General features: G+C 34.4%; 1 protein-coding gene across 5 annotated transcripts in view; it reads left to right on the top strand.

Annotated features, from left to right (window-relative positions):
• The first annotated feature begins 1,870 nt into the window (after positions 1-1,870).
• The window catches only part of LOC131075585 (protein NUCLEOLAR COMPLEX ASSOCIATED 4), a 190,874-nt gene continuing 176,961 nt past the window's right edge, over positions 1,871-15,783 (top strand). For 3 of the 5 annotated variants that reach the window (XM_058012433.2, XM_058012432.2, XM_058012431.2), the window contains exons 1-3: positions 1,872-2,369; positions 11,879-11,971; positions 12,301-12,374. In XM_058012433.2, coding sequence (XP_057868416.1) covers positions 2,001-2,369; positions 11,879-11,971; positions 12,301-12,374 — 536 coding nt within the window. In that variant the 5' untranslated portion in view covers positions 1,872-2,000. Of the gene's footprint in view, positions 2,370-11,878; positions 11,972-12,300; positions 12,375-15,783 lie in introns of all 5 variants that reach the window. The other 2 variants (XM_058012435.2, XM_058012434.2) reach the window with 2 other exon arrangements.

The following is a 15,783-nucleotide window of genomic DNA, read 5'->3' as shown; positions in this document are numbered from 1 at the left end:
GATAGACCATCCGCAATGACATTTCCTCCTCTTTTCACATGCGAGATGCAATAATTTTGGAGAGATTTCAACTTTTCATTTATATTGTGTATATATTTATTCAATTTCCAACATGGTGTATTGCCTTTGATCAAAGCCTTGACTACAATTTGGGAGTCACCCTCCAGATGTACCTTCGTCACCTTTATATTTACTGCCAGTTCAGTTGCTAGTAAGACTGCTTGAGCCTCTGCCTCATTATTAGTGCCATCTTGTAGCCTTCTTGCACCTGTAAAGAGGATCTTCCCTTCATCATCACAGACCAAACATCCCGCACCTGAAGTCCCTGGATTACCTTTTGACACCCCATCAAAATTTATTTTCACCCACCCCTTCTCCGGTTTTGACCATTTCACCGTCTCCCCATCCGGAGGAGCATTCAAAGGATTAACCCTAGGGAACCCATGAATGGGTTTATTATTTGTAATATTATTATCTATAGATATAAGTTGAATTAGATAAATTAATAAATTGCATTGCTTTTTATTTTTTTAATGGCGTGTAAAATGGTTAAGGAAAATAAAATCTTTATCAAATACAAGTGATTTTTGTGTTCAACACTATAGCCTTTGCTTAATTTTTTTATATCAATTTAGATATTTATTCAATACATTATTGTTTATAATTCAAAGAACATGCAAAGGCATATTGAAAAAATAAAATATTATCATATTTGACCTTGAATTCAACATGATAGTTTATAAGAAATAAGGAACACTTATGTAATTAATTTAATTATTTTCTATTATTAGTGATGAAAATTTGTTAATAATTAAATTTATATGATTATTTATAATTAATTTCTTATATCTAAGGTATTATCTACATTTGATAAGCATTTTTAGTCATACAAGACAATTAAATCTATCTTAGTCATCTATGTCTATAAAATGCATTTAATTGTCATTGGTTAGTGTCTCGCGTGGTTGGAGAAAAAACTATTAACAAACAAAAAAGATTAAAAAAAGGTTAATGAATACCGTTGTAGACGTCACCTCCAAAATTTTCAATAAATGAAAAGTTGCAAAAATGTAGCACCATCAATGCTAGAAAGCAACCCAATTATTTCAAATAAAGCATGACTTCGAGGTAAAAAATAAAATATTTGGGAGATAGGTTAAATAAACAATGTCTAAATATTTGGGAGATAGGTTAAATAAACAACGTTGAAATATTTGCGAGATAGGTTAAAAAAAAAAATGTTGAAATATTTGTGAGATAGGTTAAATAAACAATGTGGATTTACTAGAATTTCTTCAAATTGTAGTAAGACAATTTTGTTATTTGATAGTAAATAATTTATTTATTTTGGTTAATATGATAATAGTATTGGTTGGCTAAGAAATCTAGTGTCTTAATGATAAAGATATAAATTTAATTTTTTTTAATAATATTTATTATAGTTAATGTATTGATTTGAAAATAATTTAATTTGATAATTTTAAAAATATTAAAAATTAATTAAAGTATTATGTTGATTGAGTTTATATATAATGTCATGGTTATAAGTTAAATTGATTTTATTATTTTTAATTTTTAAGTTGAGAATGAAAAGCTGTTAATTTGGTGCTATTTTATTATTGTCTTAATTAACAATCTTAATAACTTCAAATAGTAAAAATAACATTACAATAAACATTACAATATAATAAGATCATAATATAATATTTTGGTTAGGAGTTGTATTTTTAATTCATATTATTTTCAAATCAAAAGTTACAATTTTTAATGATGAAAAAAAAACAACTTTTTAAAATATAGTTGAAATTGTAAATCAATTAAATTAACATAAAATTAAAAAAAAAAAACTAAAAATAGAAGTTAGCTTCCATGAATCACATCCTGAAACCCCTAAAACGCAACGGATATATACTTTGGGGTTTAAGCTGTGAGAGGTTTTTTTCCGGGATGGAGTTTCCTTCCAACTAAACCAGCGCGATTGTCTATCCGAAACCTCAAATATGGAAAGAATAAAGAAATTAGGGGACGAGCTTCTCACATCTAGAGCTCATGTAAACAATGCCCCTTTTCTCATTTCCCTGCTTTCCTCGTGCCTTGGAAACAGAGCAATTTCTGATCAGGGTTTGGAAGCCCTGATAACTCTTCAGTCCTTCTTTCTACCATTGCTGAGAACTGAACTCGCGACCTCTGCTGTGAAGGAAGCCTCAGAGAGGCTGAAGAAAAAGCGGAAGAGAAGCCAAGAAGGAGAAATAGATGATGGAGAAAAGGCCGAAGATATATACAGGAAGTGGCTATGGAGTAAATATAGGGAGCTTTTACGGCTTCTCAGAAAAATTGTGGCTTCTTCAGTACCAAATCCTGCTTTGCGGGTATTTTATCCTATTCTTCAGTTTAAAAAAAACATAGAAGCTTTTTTACAGATTTTGTGAATTTCTCATTTTCTGAGCCTTCTCTTAGTTGCTGTTTTCGAGAGGAAAATTTACTTTGGACTTTTTTCATCAGTTTGAATAAACGTAATATTATGTTTAATTTACCAAAAAAGTAACAAATTCAAGCTCATAGTAAATAGTTGGCAGAATTAAACATAAATGTGAAATTGAACGAGAAATTGCAGTTTAATTGTTTATTATGTAATTTAGATATAAATAGAATACTGAACTTATTTACTGCACTGGCTGCTAATTTATTTCTAAATTTGTAGCAGTGCATTTCTTAATGAAATGCCTTTGAAACTCTCCAAATCTGCCTGATATTTGCCCTTAGATTAACATGACCTGCTTCTCGTTGAAAGGACATTTTAATTTAAACTGAATTAAATCAAATTTTCACAATGGCGATATCCATGTGAAATCAGTTTAAGGAAATTTGGATTTTGGTCCTCCAATTGCATAGCTTGAAGGGTTTTGTCCTTAGGTTAATTGAACCAAAGTTCCATGCTTCATAAGGAGTAGAAATCAAATAACAAAATGTCTTCTCAAAGATACCTCCTCCTTGCTTGGTCTCTCTTAAATAGATTGTTTTCTCCAAGAATTTTAACTCTTTAGATGCCTCTTGATTTTTAAACTTCTTAATATTATTTAATCCTTTCTGAAATTGCATTTTTTCCTTGCATTGAGGACCTACTAGGTATAAGTGCTTCGTTATTCTTAGGCTCTTGTAGAATAATGCAAATGTAGTTATATAATTATATTAGACGTGGGCTTATTTATAGATATACAGAGAGCCTATGCTTGTTGAGTGACATATCTAAATGTAATCCATGTAAGCCAATCACATGAGACAGAGGTGACATTCGTTTAAGAAGCCACCGCCATAACAGAAATGAAGATGTATCTCTTGTTTGTAAAGAGCCAGGGCATTCTAAGATGAAGTTGATTGTTAATGCATGGGGACTTTTGGTCTCACATAAGCAGCCTATTTATCCTTATCCACTAAATGTTCAACACAAATGCTATATAAACAACCTTTAAATAAACTTAAGATGGTTGAATGAAAGGTGAGATTCCATGAGAAGGTTGAGAAGATGGTTTTGAAAATAGTGTTTGGTTTGTTTACAAAGATGTAATAACCCTTACTGCAATTTTATATCAGATTTACAGAATTCTAATAACCCAACTCAGATTTATGATTTGCAACCAAACGGTGAAATCGGGTATGCCGAAAATTGCACCAATGAACTTATAAACACTCAAAACATAAGAAGAAGATTCTGCAGAAATTTTGGCATTATAACAGCATGCAAAAATATGTTTATGACAGTCTAAAAATCTGCCATGAAGCATTACAAAATAGACTCCAAAAATGGAGCTCAAAGCTTCACAAATCCACTATAAAATCCAAAATACTCTCCAAACTCCTTAGACTTTCCCACAATAGCGAGATGCATGAAAATAAATGTCTAACAACGGTCAAGAACAACAATATATGCTGTTATTACCAGCAATACAAATCTGAAAATGAACTAAGAAACTACAACACACTAACTATTACAAGTACAACCCTTGCCAAAACAACCCACATAAAAGTCTCTTTGAAGCACAACTGTAACACCTGGATTCGATTGCCACTGGAGACTTGTAAACACTCTGCCTGCAAGCCTCTATCCCCCTGGTTTATCAGCTTGAAAGATCACTCCTTCAATGGTTTCTCAGCCTCTGAAGAAGAAGAACAAAACCTTGTTGAAATGATAAGATAGAATGAATGGAAAAGCAAGCCAAAAACTTGATAAATGAAACCCACATTCAAAATATGTCTTGGGCGCCAAAACCCATGCCAAGGAAGAGGGAATATTTCCATTAAAGATTTGAAACCTCTTTTCTAAATTTGCACCTCCACTTCTTCCACCCGAATAGGAATTGCCAATTAATTCCATCTTTTTGACTAGATTCCAAGAAGACACAAAATTGCCTATTTGAGCCCCACTAAAATCCACACCCTTTTTGGCATTTTATTTTATTTCAAAATTACTTAATATTTGTTGCCAAATCAAATTTTTCTCAATCAAATTGGAAGATAAACTTTCCCAATTAATCAAATAGTCCCGACTTCCTATATTTAGATAGTCAGACTTACTAAAAATAGTAAATGCTATTTTTAGAAAGGGTACATGACAATATTCACCATTAATCTGATTTGAATATTTTACCTTCAAGTACAATATTTCATGTTTTATACCCAGGGCATGTCTTCCTATTTTTGGACAATTGGCCTTATTAAAAATAGAAACTGCTATTTTTAGAAAGAAGCAATTTTTAGAAAAAGGGGACACGACAAGTCCTCCCTCCTCAATATTGCTTGTCCTCAAGCAATTTATACCATGAAGCTTCAAGTTTATATTATATCGCACATAAAGTCTTGTTCCTGGACGTGTAAGATGCTGCAATTCTTGCCATAAAGTACTGTGTGAACCTAGTAGCTCAGATATCTTTGTGACAATGCCATGAAACCAATAAGAGTATTCATGCAAATGTTTAATATATTCATTTAAATCCCAAATATGAATCACATCTTCCCAACAAGATTCTGTAAACTTACCAATTGAATTTTTGTCCAACATTCTTCCTTTCACAACTTGGCATTCATGTGACAAGTCATACCTGAAATTCTTGAAACTTCCCCAAATGATGTACATCTGTTTTTTCCTACTGATGGGGCTTCTATAACAATCATTGTATTCTTTGTAGCAGCAAGTACATATTTGGGGAACAACTACTTCTATCCCCAAACTTTAAAATACACATAGCACACTGATAGGCCGAAACTTAACCTTAACTTGAGATTTGTCAATTTTAGCTTTATGGACCGGTACGAAACAACAAGATTTAAGTAGAGTAACATCAATTAGAACCCTGCAACAAAAACTTCCATACTACCAAACTTTTGATGTCAAATATGCAAACAACTTATTCATATAGAGAATGATGTATTCCTTTAGGCCATTCACTAGCACATGCTTGTCATCCTTCACAATTACATTCAAAATGTTAGCAATCAAAGTACTCCTGACATACTCTACCATCATAGAAATCTTCACATCTTTGAAAATGATACCAATACTACCATGTGTAGGCATCATGTAAACATCATGAAAAACTACATTCTTGTTTAATTCATGTAATCTGGTCACCTCTCTGGAAAACACTTCAATCACGTGACAAACTCCAAATTTAAAATAGATGGCAAAATTATAGGCTCACATTCATTTTAGATTTTTCATGGAAAGTGCTTGAAGACACAAGGCTAGATAAAAATTGCTTGCGGCATCCAAATATTATACATAAACAATACTTGCTTGAGTAATAGCATAAAAATATATCGTAATGTGGATATCTTTATGACTATTATTTCTAGATATCTTCTTAAAATGGTCAACTTTTTTTTTGGGAGCTACCATTTCCTTTAGCACATTTGTTGAAAATTTGCTTCAACGTTAATGCTATGTATTATCCTTTTTGAGATTTATCTTTTGTAATGTTTTGAGTAACTAAACTCTTGGTTCATTACATGTAAGTCCATGAAGCACAATCATCCTTGAAACATTATCCTAGTTTTCCTGATTTATAATAAATAAGAGAGGCTATAAAACCTTGGCCATGAAGAAAGGTGTTAGTAAAACCTTAAATATAAGTGTGATTGTTGGTGTAGGAGCCATCTTACCAGTAATTTCTTGAAAGTATTGAAACATGATTGTTTGCAACATCAAGCAGTGTTGTGACCTTTTTCACACATCGCCCCATTGCAAATAGGGACCCCCTGATTTTGCCTTTTAAGGTTTTGCTTTGGCATCACAATTGCTAATCACCAATCTTTTTGCAATGAGGAGTTAGAGTTTTAAGATGGTCATCCAAGTCAATTAAGGAAATCTTTTAGACACCATCAAAGTGCTCAGAAGGCCCAAAGGATGAAAATTGCAATTGCTTAGGGTCAATTTTGACACCTTCCTATTTTTGTGGGATTCTGCTTTTTTTGTTTTTTTGCTTTTTGGGACCAATCCGAGAAGCAGCTTTTTCACCTGCTTTTTTTGCTTTTTGCTTTTTGCTTTTTTCAGCTTTTTTGAAAGTTTACTTAGGATTGGGTTGTTCAGGTCATGGCAACAAGGTTCCTATCTTCGAAATAAAAAATTTGTGTCTCCAAGTGTAAAAAGCAAGGGAAAATCTCCAGACAGGATGTTGTTCCAGATGTTCCAGACAAACATGAATTGTTGAGCGAGAAGATTCATCCAAGTGTTCATGACAATAGAGAGGACCATGTCCCAGGCCGGTTCAAAGTTTGCCATCAATGGAGTTGGCCATGTCCAAGAAAATGTCCGACCTATGAGCAAGTCCGCTCAAGGTAGAAGTTTCCAATGTCCAAGCCATCATGAAGTCTGCTCAAGGTAGAAGTTTCCAACGTCCAAGCCATCTTGAAGTCCGCTCAAGGTAGAAGTTTCCAATGTGCAAGTCATCATGAAGTCCGCTCAAGGTAGAAGTTTCCAATGTGCAAGTCATCATGAACTCCGCTCAAGGTAGGAGTTTCCAACGTCCAATCATGAACTCCATGCTCAAGGTAGAAGTTTCCAACGTCCAAGCCATCATGAAGTCCACCTTCCTCAAGCAAGGGAAATGTCCAAGGCATAGCAAAGTCTGCCCAAGAGAAGATGGCCAAGGCCGCCCAAGAAAGGCATGAAATACTCAAAGTCCGCCAAGGAGAAAAAATCAGAAAATTGGCTAAGTATTGATACCTTGGGGAGAAAAATTCAGAAAATTGACCAAGTATTGATACCTTGGGGAGAAAAATTCAGAAAATTGGTTAAGTATTGATACCTTGAAAGAAAATAAAATTTGAAAATCTGGTTAAGTGCCAAGGAAATGTCTTGCCTAAGCGCCAAGACAAAGCAAGACAATGTCTTATGCAATGGCAAAGTCCGTCTAGACAAATCATACAATTGGCTTGACCAAGTGTCAAGTCCGCCATGCCACAAGTTGGAAATGTCCAATCTATTATGAAGTTCGCCAAGACATGGCTGGCCAAGGAACCAAGTCTGCTAAGAGAAATTAGCAAGATGGCTTGTGAATGGTGAAGTCCGCCCAAGTTTGAAGTATAGATGGGATGACAAAGTAGCAAGTCCGCCTTGACACTTAGAAGAAATTGGCATGATCAAGTGCAAAGTCCACCTTGCATGAAGGCACATGAAGACCACCAAAGGGTTAGAAATGGCATGGAAACACTTAAACTCCACCCATGAAAGAGAAGGAATGGCCTAAGGTCACATGAAGTTTGCCATCTTGAAGTTGGAAATAGCATGACCCCACATGAGCTTCGCTAAGGTCATGAAAAGAATGTCCTAACACATGGAAAACTCTGCCATGAAAAGAATCGACCAGGTTTGGAAGTCAAGGAAATTTGCCCAACACAAAATATTTTTCAAAATTCGCCCAACACAGAGGAAATTGAAAAATTCGTCCAACACAGAGAAAATTTCCTAAATACATGAAGAATTTAAAAAGATTCCTTGCCAAAACATGGACAAGATGAAGACAAGGTGTGAAGTGGCGCCAAGAAGCAAAAATAGAAACTTTCTTTTGAAGTTTTTTGAAGGGATTAAGTTGCCATTTCGAGGAAGATGAGAAGATGACTAGGTTCGATGAATTTACCAAAAATAAAGATGCTAAAAGGATCGAACTTCTCAAACTTATATCAATTTCAACTTGTCATTTTCATTCTCATTCTTTCTCAAGTTCAAGAAAGGAAAATTATTTCCAAAGTCCTACCCAAGTGAGGAAAGGGATTTCGAAAGTCCGACCCAAGTGTTGGAATTCGCCAAGAGGAAACAAAAAAACTATGAAACTCGGAGACGCGTCCCTGGCCTGAAATCCCCCGTCTTGGTTCCGGGGGTGTTTCAGGGACTTAGGGATGGCTAGGCGACGCCCCCCCCTGTCTTCAAATATATGGGTATTTGTGGGGGATATCCCGGAAACGGGGGGGTTTTTCCCAGTCGTGGGGGACGTCCGTACGTCTCGGGGACAGCTGGGAAGTCCCCAATCCGTCCCGGGGACGGTTGGATGTCCCCCATGATAGGGACTAATTTAATACATACAATATGTCATATTTTTAATTTTTTTTTGTTCCGAAATAATTAAAAGTTAAAACATGACTGAATGCCTTAAAAATTTAAAATTGTTTTTTAAAACAATTTTAAATATTTGTCCTAAATGGTTTGAAGTATTAAAAAATAAAAAATAAAAAAAAGGAACAATATTAATAATTAGATTAATGTTGTTCCCTTTTTAATTTTTAATTTTTTAATGCTTTGAACTATCATATTAAATAATTTAAATTTAAATAGCTAAATATAATACTGAATAGTTAATACTTAATAGTCAAGAGTACCAATTTATTTGAATTTATTTTATGGGAGTGATAAAGGTTAAGATTGCATCAGTATTCTCGCCGTCTTTGACTGGTTATTGGGGTTCGAATTCGTGGTTTTTTTTTTGGTTGCATTTAGTCTACCTTTGTCCGCTGTTTGCTATGGGTAGTGGTTGGCTTCATCTGCTAGGGCACTGGTAGCTATTGTTTGGTTCCTTCAGTGGATGCAGATTAGGGGCAGCATTATACTTTGCTTTTTCTGTATTTACTTAGTACTATTTTGATTTTCATATTGTAATTGACATTGAAACTATATGGCAGCATTGTAGCCTTTGGGCATTTTGTATGTTATTTCTTTAATATCTATTATGCTATGCATATTGACAACTTGAATGAATTGAAATCCTGAACTATGAATGCATATTGAGTATTAACAATGTTGTATGTTCAAGATTTACATGCTATATCCATGTTTTCATATGAATATAATGTATATATGCATGCTTTATCCATGTTTTCTTATGAACATTTAGAATTTTCCCATATATTTTAAATTTTACCTATATTTTATATAGCCGTCCCCTTTGCTGTCTCCCTCCCCTGTCCCCAAATTTGGCAAAAAAAATTGCTTTCCACTACTGTCCCCGTCCCGGAAACTCGGGGTAACAGAGAAATTTTTTTTGTTAAGTGTGGAGTTTTCCACAACAAAAGAGTCAAATTTTGACTATGTTGGAAAGGAAAGAGGAAAAGTATAGAGGAAATGAATAAAATCCTTGTCCAAGGATGGAGTTTGTCCTACTTAGCACAACCCAAATTCAGAATTGAAGGCAAATCCACAGGCAAAGTTCGTTCGAGCATAGAGATGGCCAAAATCTTGGCCAAGTGTTGAAAGGTCTGCATGAAGGTGTTACAAAATGAAATTGAATAGCCAAAATTTGGCTAAGTATGGGAAATACTTCACAAGGAAAATTCCATTTTCCTCCATTGTGACGAAGGCACAGAGGAATTCTTCTCCAAATTCAAGGCACTTGGAAGAATTTCAAGGTATCAAGAAAGAAAAGTCCTTAGACTTGGTGAAAATATAGGAATTTTTTTTTTTCAGACTTCTTGGGGGATTTCACCTATAATCCCAAACCTATTGAAGCAATCGGGGCAACTTCTTGAAGGATTTCATCTCCTGAGGAATTGAAGACAAGCTCCCAATCAGAATCAGATGGAGACTAGAGGAGTATTCGAAGCAAATTTATATACATAGAAAATTTCTGGACACAAATTGGAGAATTTAGAGGAATAACACTAGTCCAATTCAAGCAGGAGGAATTTCAGAGCAATCAAGAAAGAAAATTTAATAACTTCAAGTACAAACATTTGATCCAAGGGGAGACTTCTAGACCTCAAAGATTCAAATGCAGGGGAGAAGAAGAAATCAAAATCTCGAAAGGAATCTGAGATCAAAGTAGGAAGAAGCAAGCGCAAAGGACAGAGTTGTTGGCAAGGAAAAATATTCCAAGGCAAGTACATGGAAAAAGAACAAAGTGACCAAGGAGGACATCCAACATGCTGAGGTGGCGCCTCGTCAACTTCCAGATTGTTCTAGGTCAACATGTCTAGGTTCAATGAACTTGACTTATCCACAAAGGCTTCTAGAAGGCATACATCACAATGCAACAACTTTTTATTTTATTATTGGTTTATATTTAGCAGAAGGACAAGTGTCCCCAAATGTGATTTTCTCATTGGTCGAGGGATAGTTAGTTGTAAAAAACCCTAATTAGGGTTTTATTTTGTAATCTCTACCGTTGATTCGAAATCAATCCTGGCTATTGAATTGTAATTGAAGAGCCTATAAATTGAGCTCAGGGTCATTTGTAAATCATGGGAGCATGTTGCAAAACATGTTAAGATAAGCAAATTGTTGTTTTTGACTACCAAAGTAATAAGTAATGCATTGTTCAAATTGATGGTGATTACTTCTATTATTTTGGAGTTTACATGGTTCTTATCCCTCATCATAGTTTAGATTTTATTTCATGTATGTTAGACGAATGCAAGATCTGATTGGTATTGATTTATGGTGAATCTTCCGTTCATACTTTTCATGAACAAATGATTTTTGTTCATTCTATAAAGTTAGTTTGAGCTTACTTTGTGGATGCTTAACTTTTGTCTGGATGAATGTTGTTCAATTTGATGGTAGTTATTCATGACGTGAAAATCATAAGCACACCCCTTGAAGATTTCACCCACTTCGTGTAGTTGTCCCAGCGTGGCGAAACAAAACGTGGTTATTGGTTTCACCTAGTCAATACCATCTCTCTTGAATTCTTAGGAGTAGATCGGAACTTCTAAACCTTTATCTCTTTTTCAGTTTTCTTGAAGTCCATGATTCGAGACCCAAATGATAGAGCTTCATTGTCTAGACCTTCATTGTGAATTGAATGAGCCAAGCATAAGTCCCTTTGTGTACTACCAGCATATCACAATGCCCATTGAGCTTATCCACACATCAAGACCTGACAAAAGAAACCTTGGAATTGCCATATGATCTTCTTGCAATCTTAGCATACACGGTGATTTTGTTCAAGAGAGGATAGAGTGTCTTTGGGCATTTTATTTTGTGTTCGGTGGGTAATAAAACACACACCAAGAAGTAGTTCAATTCTATTGGAGCAGTTTCCTATATATTTTAGATTAGAACAGCTTCATGCCTATAATTTTGTGGCAATGGATGGACTTTATATGTCTGAGGCTCTTTCTGCTTATAGTTTCACATTTGGCTCTAATTAATTATCTCTATTTATTTGATAATACTGGTTTATGCTTCTGAGTGTCATTCTTTGAAATTGAGTTGTTTGGAGCTGGAGAAAATTAAACTTGCATCACTTTTGCGAAGCTAACCATAAGAAAAGAAAGATTCACTTATTTTATTTTATTTTAACTTCTGAATTCATGATCAATTTGGCCACATTTGTCATTGTTCAAGGCTAACATAAGATTGTAAAGACCCTGAATTTTTTCCCTCTATTTTTAGGTTGCTGCAATGGATGCTCTTATGGAATTTGCGCGACAGCAGAAACAAGGTAGATTCCAGACCAGGATTTACTTGAGGTTAATTTCTTCTTTGGTAAGCATATTTGACTTCTAGGATTTCTCTGAGGTTCATAGAATTGGCATAAATTTTTATCCATTTAAACAAAAAAATATAATCAAATTATATTTGTCAAAATGGCTATATTACAATAGTTTCAGTGATTTTAGGTGGGATAAATGGTTCATTTTTTAAGGACTTGGATTTGTGGCTTATTCTTATTCTATCTTAATGCATCAATAATTTGCATTATTTACTTTTCAATTTCAATGAATTTAAAGACTCATATAATCAAACTGCATGATTTGTTCAAATATACTTAGTCCAAATCTTTGGTTTGTTTTCTTATATCCCATTTCTTACAGGTGCATTCAAAAGCATTTGATGATGTGATCCTAACCATACTTCTTCCTAAGTATTTCAAATACAAAGATATTTGGTAAGATTGTGATTGTGATATAACTAATGTTTGCTACCAAATTCTTGGTTTTGAATTTCAGCATGCGTGAGTAAACTTAAATTAATGACCTAGTATTAGGTTTTCCATTGGATAAATGTACTTTACTAATTTGATTTTGTTTGGGCCAGACCCTTAATTTTGATTGCATGACAGATATGTAATGCCAAATTCCGTCTTTTATATGTGAACTGTCCTTTCTATACCTGAAGCAAGAGGTCTAATATCAACCTGTACAGACATAGCAATTGAACAGAAGCTACTGTCTTTTGAGTTCTCAGGTCCTTTATGCAGTCTTGAATCTTTGTAGTGTATTCTGGAGTAATCTCCATATACATTTTATCAGAAAACATTTTGAATCTCATACTGTACTCATCATCAGGGTAATGAAGCTTTAACTTGGGAAGGGACAGGGAAGATTTTCTTTCGTAAAATCTGCCATGTATTTACTAAGCAAATGTTTGATTTTTATCAATGTAAGTGTCAATCATCTTTAATTATCAAAGGTTAATGAGTAACAATTTGTATTATGTATCTTTATGATTGATAAATAAGAGTCCTTGAACCCTTTATAGCCCTCAATTTGTGTAAGTAATTTTCCTGAACGTAACAGTTCTAGTTAACACTAGGAAATTTTGGTGGATTCATTACTTTATTGGTTAGTTGATTTCTGGATTTCATAATAACCCAGTGCTGCAAGGGAAATTTCTTCATTTTAACATCAATGAAATGAATCTCTATGATATACTGCCTCTCCTCAGGTCTTTAAATAGAGACCAGGCTTGAAGCTGTGCCATTCTTAGTGAGAGGTTGCTGCTGAATACAAACCTTTCCATTATCTATATAACACTTTAATAGCAATGAACCAAACTATGGTTAAATGTTGTAAATTGAGAATATGCTCATTTTCAGAAACAATCATATGTATTTGGGCTTAACTTCAATTTTCAAAATTGTCCGCTACTTCATCTCAACTGCCCTGGCAGAAAAAGCAAGGTAAAAGTGTTTTGAATCTTGATTATACAAAGATTCAAGATTAGGAGAGAAAATTGAACAGAGACACCAGGCATTCCTGAGTGTACCCACTGCTTTTTTGGGGTCATGTGCACCTTTGTTACCAATAGGTTCATCCTAGTGATTTTAAGGACACACATCAAATGAGGAAGTCTTCTTGGCACAACATTTGAATGGATAAAACCAATGAAACCAGGAGATGCGTCTCCAACTGTCTCTAAGGCTGGGGTCCCAGGGAGGGGGGCTTCCTAAAAAATAGAGCTGCAACTATTGAGATTTTTTAAGAATATTTTAAAGGTCTGGGTCCCCTGAATTTTGTAGTGTTATTCAGCTTAAAAATTTAAGCTCCTAAATTTAAGGAAGCTGGTGGTCTCATGAATACATAGCTTTGTTTTCTATTTTTCTGCAATGATAAAAACAATTAAATAAACTTATTTTTCCCTCCAAAATTATTTTTTAGCAGCAATCTAAAGTTAGATATGTGACAAGTGGCAGATATCATCCCTAAGCTGGTGGGGCAATTTTTAGCCCCACCCCAATTTCACCTGCTGAAATATGCAGTCCTAAAAAGTAGGGGCTGCTATTTTTTAGGAAAAGATTCTAAATAAACCGGTAGCATAATTTTTGTTTTGTTTCATTGGACCTCCTGCTCTATGAAAATAGAAGCTTAAGCTCCCTCATGGGACCGCACCCTAAGATGCATCTCTGGTACTGGTACTGTTTCCGGAAACTCAAGGGTTTGCAGGAGACCGGTGGCTGAAGTTTCCTGATGTCGCCGGCATCTCCACCTAAAAAACCTGACGTCTCCCAAAGTATCCTGATATCTCCATGATGTCTCCTGGTGTCTCCCGTGTGAAGTCTGCTTCAGTCAGCTAAAAAAGTGATTCAAAACGTCGTAAAACATTGTTTCACGCTCCAACGAAACTTTTCACGAACCAAAGAAGCACGTTCTCAGCCATAGATGCTGGCAGTATAGAAAGGATACACCATTCACAAGCAGATCGAGCCCAGTATTTGCTGTCCAGGTGTGTCAAACAAAAAATATTCCAGTTTTGTTTTGATTTCAATTTTTTTTTTAAATATCTTTCAGTTGCAATTGCATTTGTAGACATGTATGCTAAATGTGCAAGCATTCACAAGGCATGTAAACTATTAGCAATCAAAAATCAGAAAGTGAAACCAAAATGTGAACTGTTAGCAATCAAAAATCAGAAACCAGATTTCACTGTTTTAAGTTTTTAACCAGATGCTCAAAATTACTATTAGCAATCATGGCATTCGACGAGACCTCATTTTTTTGAGGCATCTGGTTAAAGTTTAATCAGATTCCTCAAAAAAATGTGGTCTCGTCGAATGCCTTATTCGCATTTTTTTCAACAAATCCATTTTGATAGTTTTGCAAACTGCAAAGTTTTAAACTGAGACTCTGAGACAGTTCATTTGCATTGTGCCTTGTCAAACTGAAAGTCTGAATTAGTTCAGGTGCCTTGTCTATGCTTTCACATATTGTAAATTTGCATACATGTCTGCCAGGGCAGTTGCAACCAAATCTAGCAGATTTCCTCTATCCTTTTTGCAAATTTGCATACATGATACATGTCTACCTGTGCAGGGACATGGGACATTTGTTTTTGCTCCCTGGCTTAGAGTTAGACTGCAAAAAGTTTAAATGATAAAAATGAAAAGGCTGAGCCTGAATCTGTGGTTTTGATTTATCAAACTGTTCTGATATTTTTTATTTTTTAGTGTAGAATGTTAGGTGGGGGGAAACAAGCCTTGTACCCATTGTGGAAGTATTGTGATTGTGTTTTGGGGCAAAAAGGTACAGGTGGAACAGCCACAATCAAGTGTAAGCTTTGTCCAATGCAATGGCAAGGTACTTACGCAAGGTTGAGGGCTTATTTCTTTCATATACCTGGAAAAGGTGTTGAACCTTTTCCAAATGAGGTAGAACGTCATGATGTCATGAGGGATCGAGAAAGGGCTGACGGGAAAGTATATAATATGAGCTCTTCTCATGCTTCAATGACAAGGATAATTGCTGCAACTCATATTCAAAATACAAAGATAGGGGCAAATGCATCTTCTAGAGATGTAGCAGCACAATATTCTCACAAGAGACCACATGTTGGGAACTCAAACCCCATTGAAAGACTTTTTGATGTTATAAAAATAAAATAATATAATATTATAAATAAATTATAATAAATATAAAATGTTAATAATTAAAAATTCTAATTTAAATTTGTTAAAATTTATACTAATAATTAAAATTTAAATGAAATATTTAAAAATATTAACTTTTAGCTAATTAAATGCTAATATTGACAAATAAAAATCGTAAAACAATAAAATAAAATAATATTAAATTTAAATA

The sequence above is a fragment of the Cryptomeria japonica genome, chromosome 5 (assembly GCF_030272615.1).
Source record: "Cryptomeria japonica chromosome 5, Sugi_1.0, whole genome shotgun sequence".
Lineage (NCBI taxonomy): Eukaryota > Viridiplantae > Streptophyta > Pinopsida > Cupressales > Cupressaceae > Cryptomeria > Cryptomeria japonica.
The sequence above is the reverse complement of the archived record's forward strand: the minus strand, read 5'-3'. Positions and strand labels throughout refer to the sequence as shown.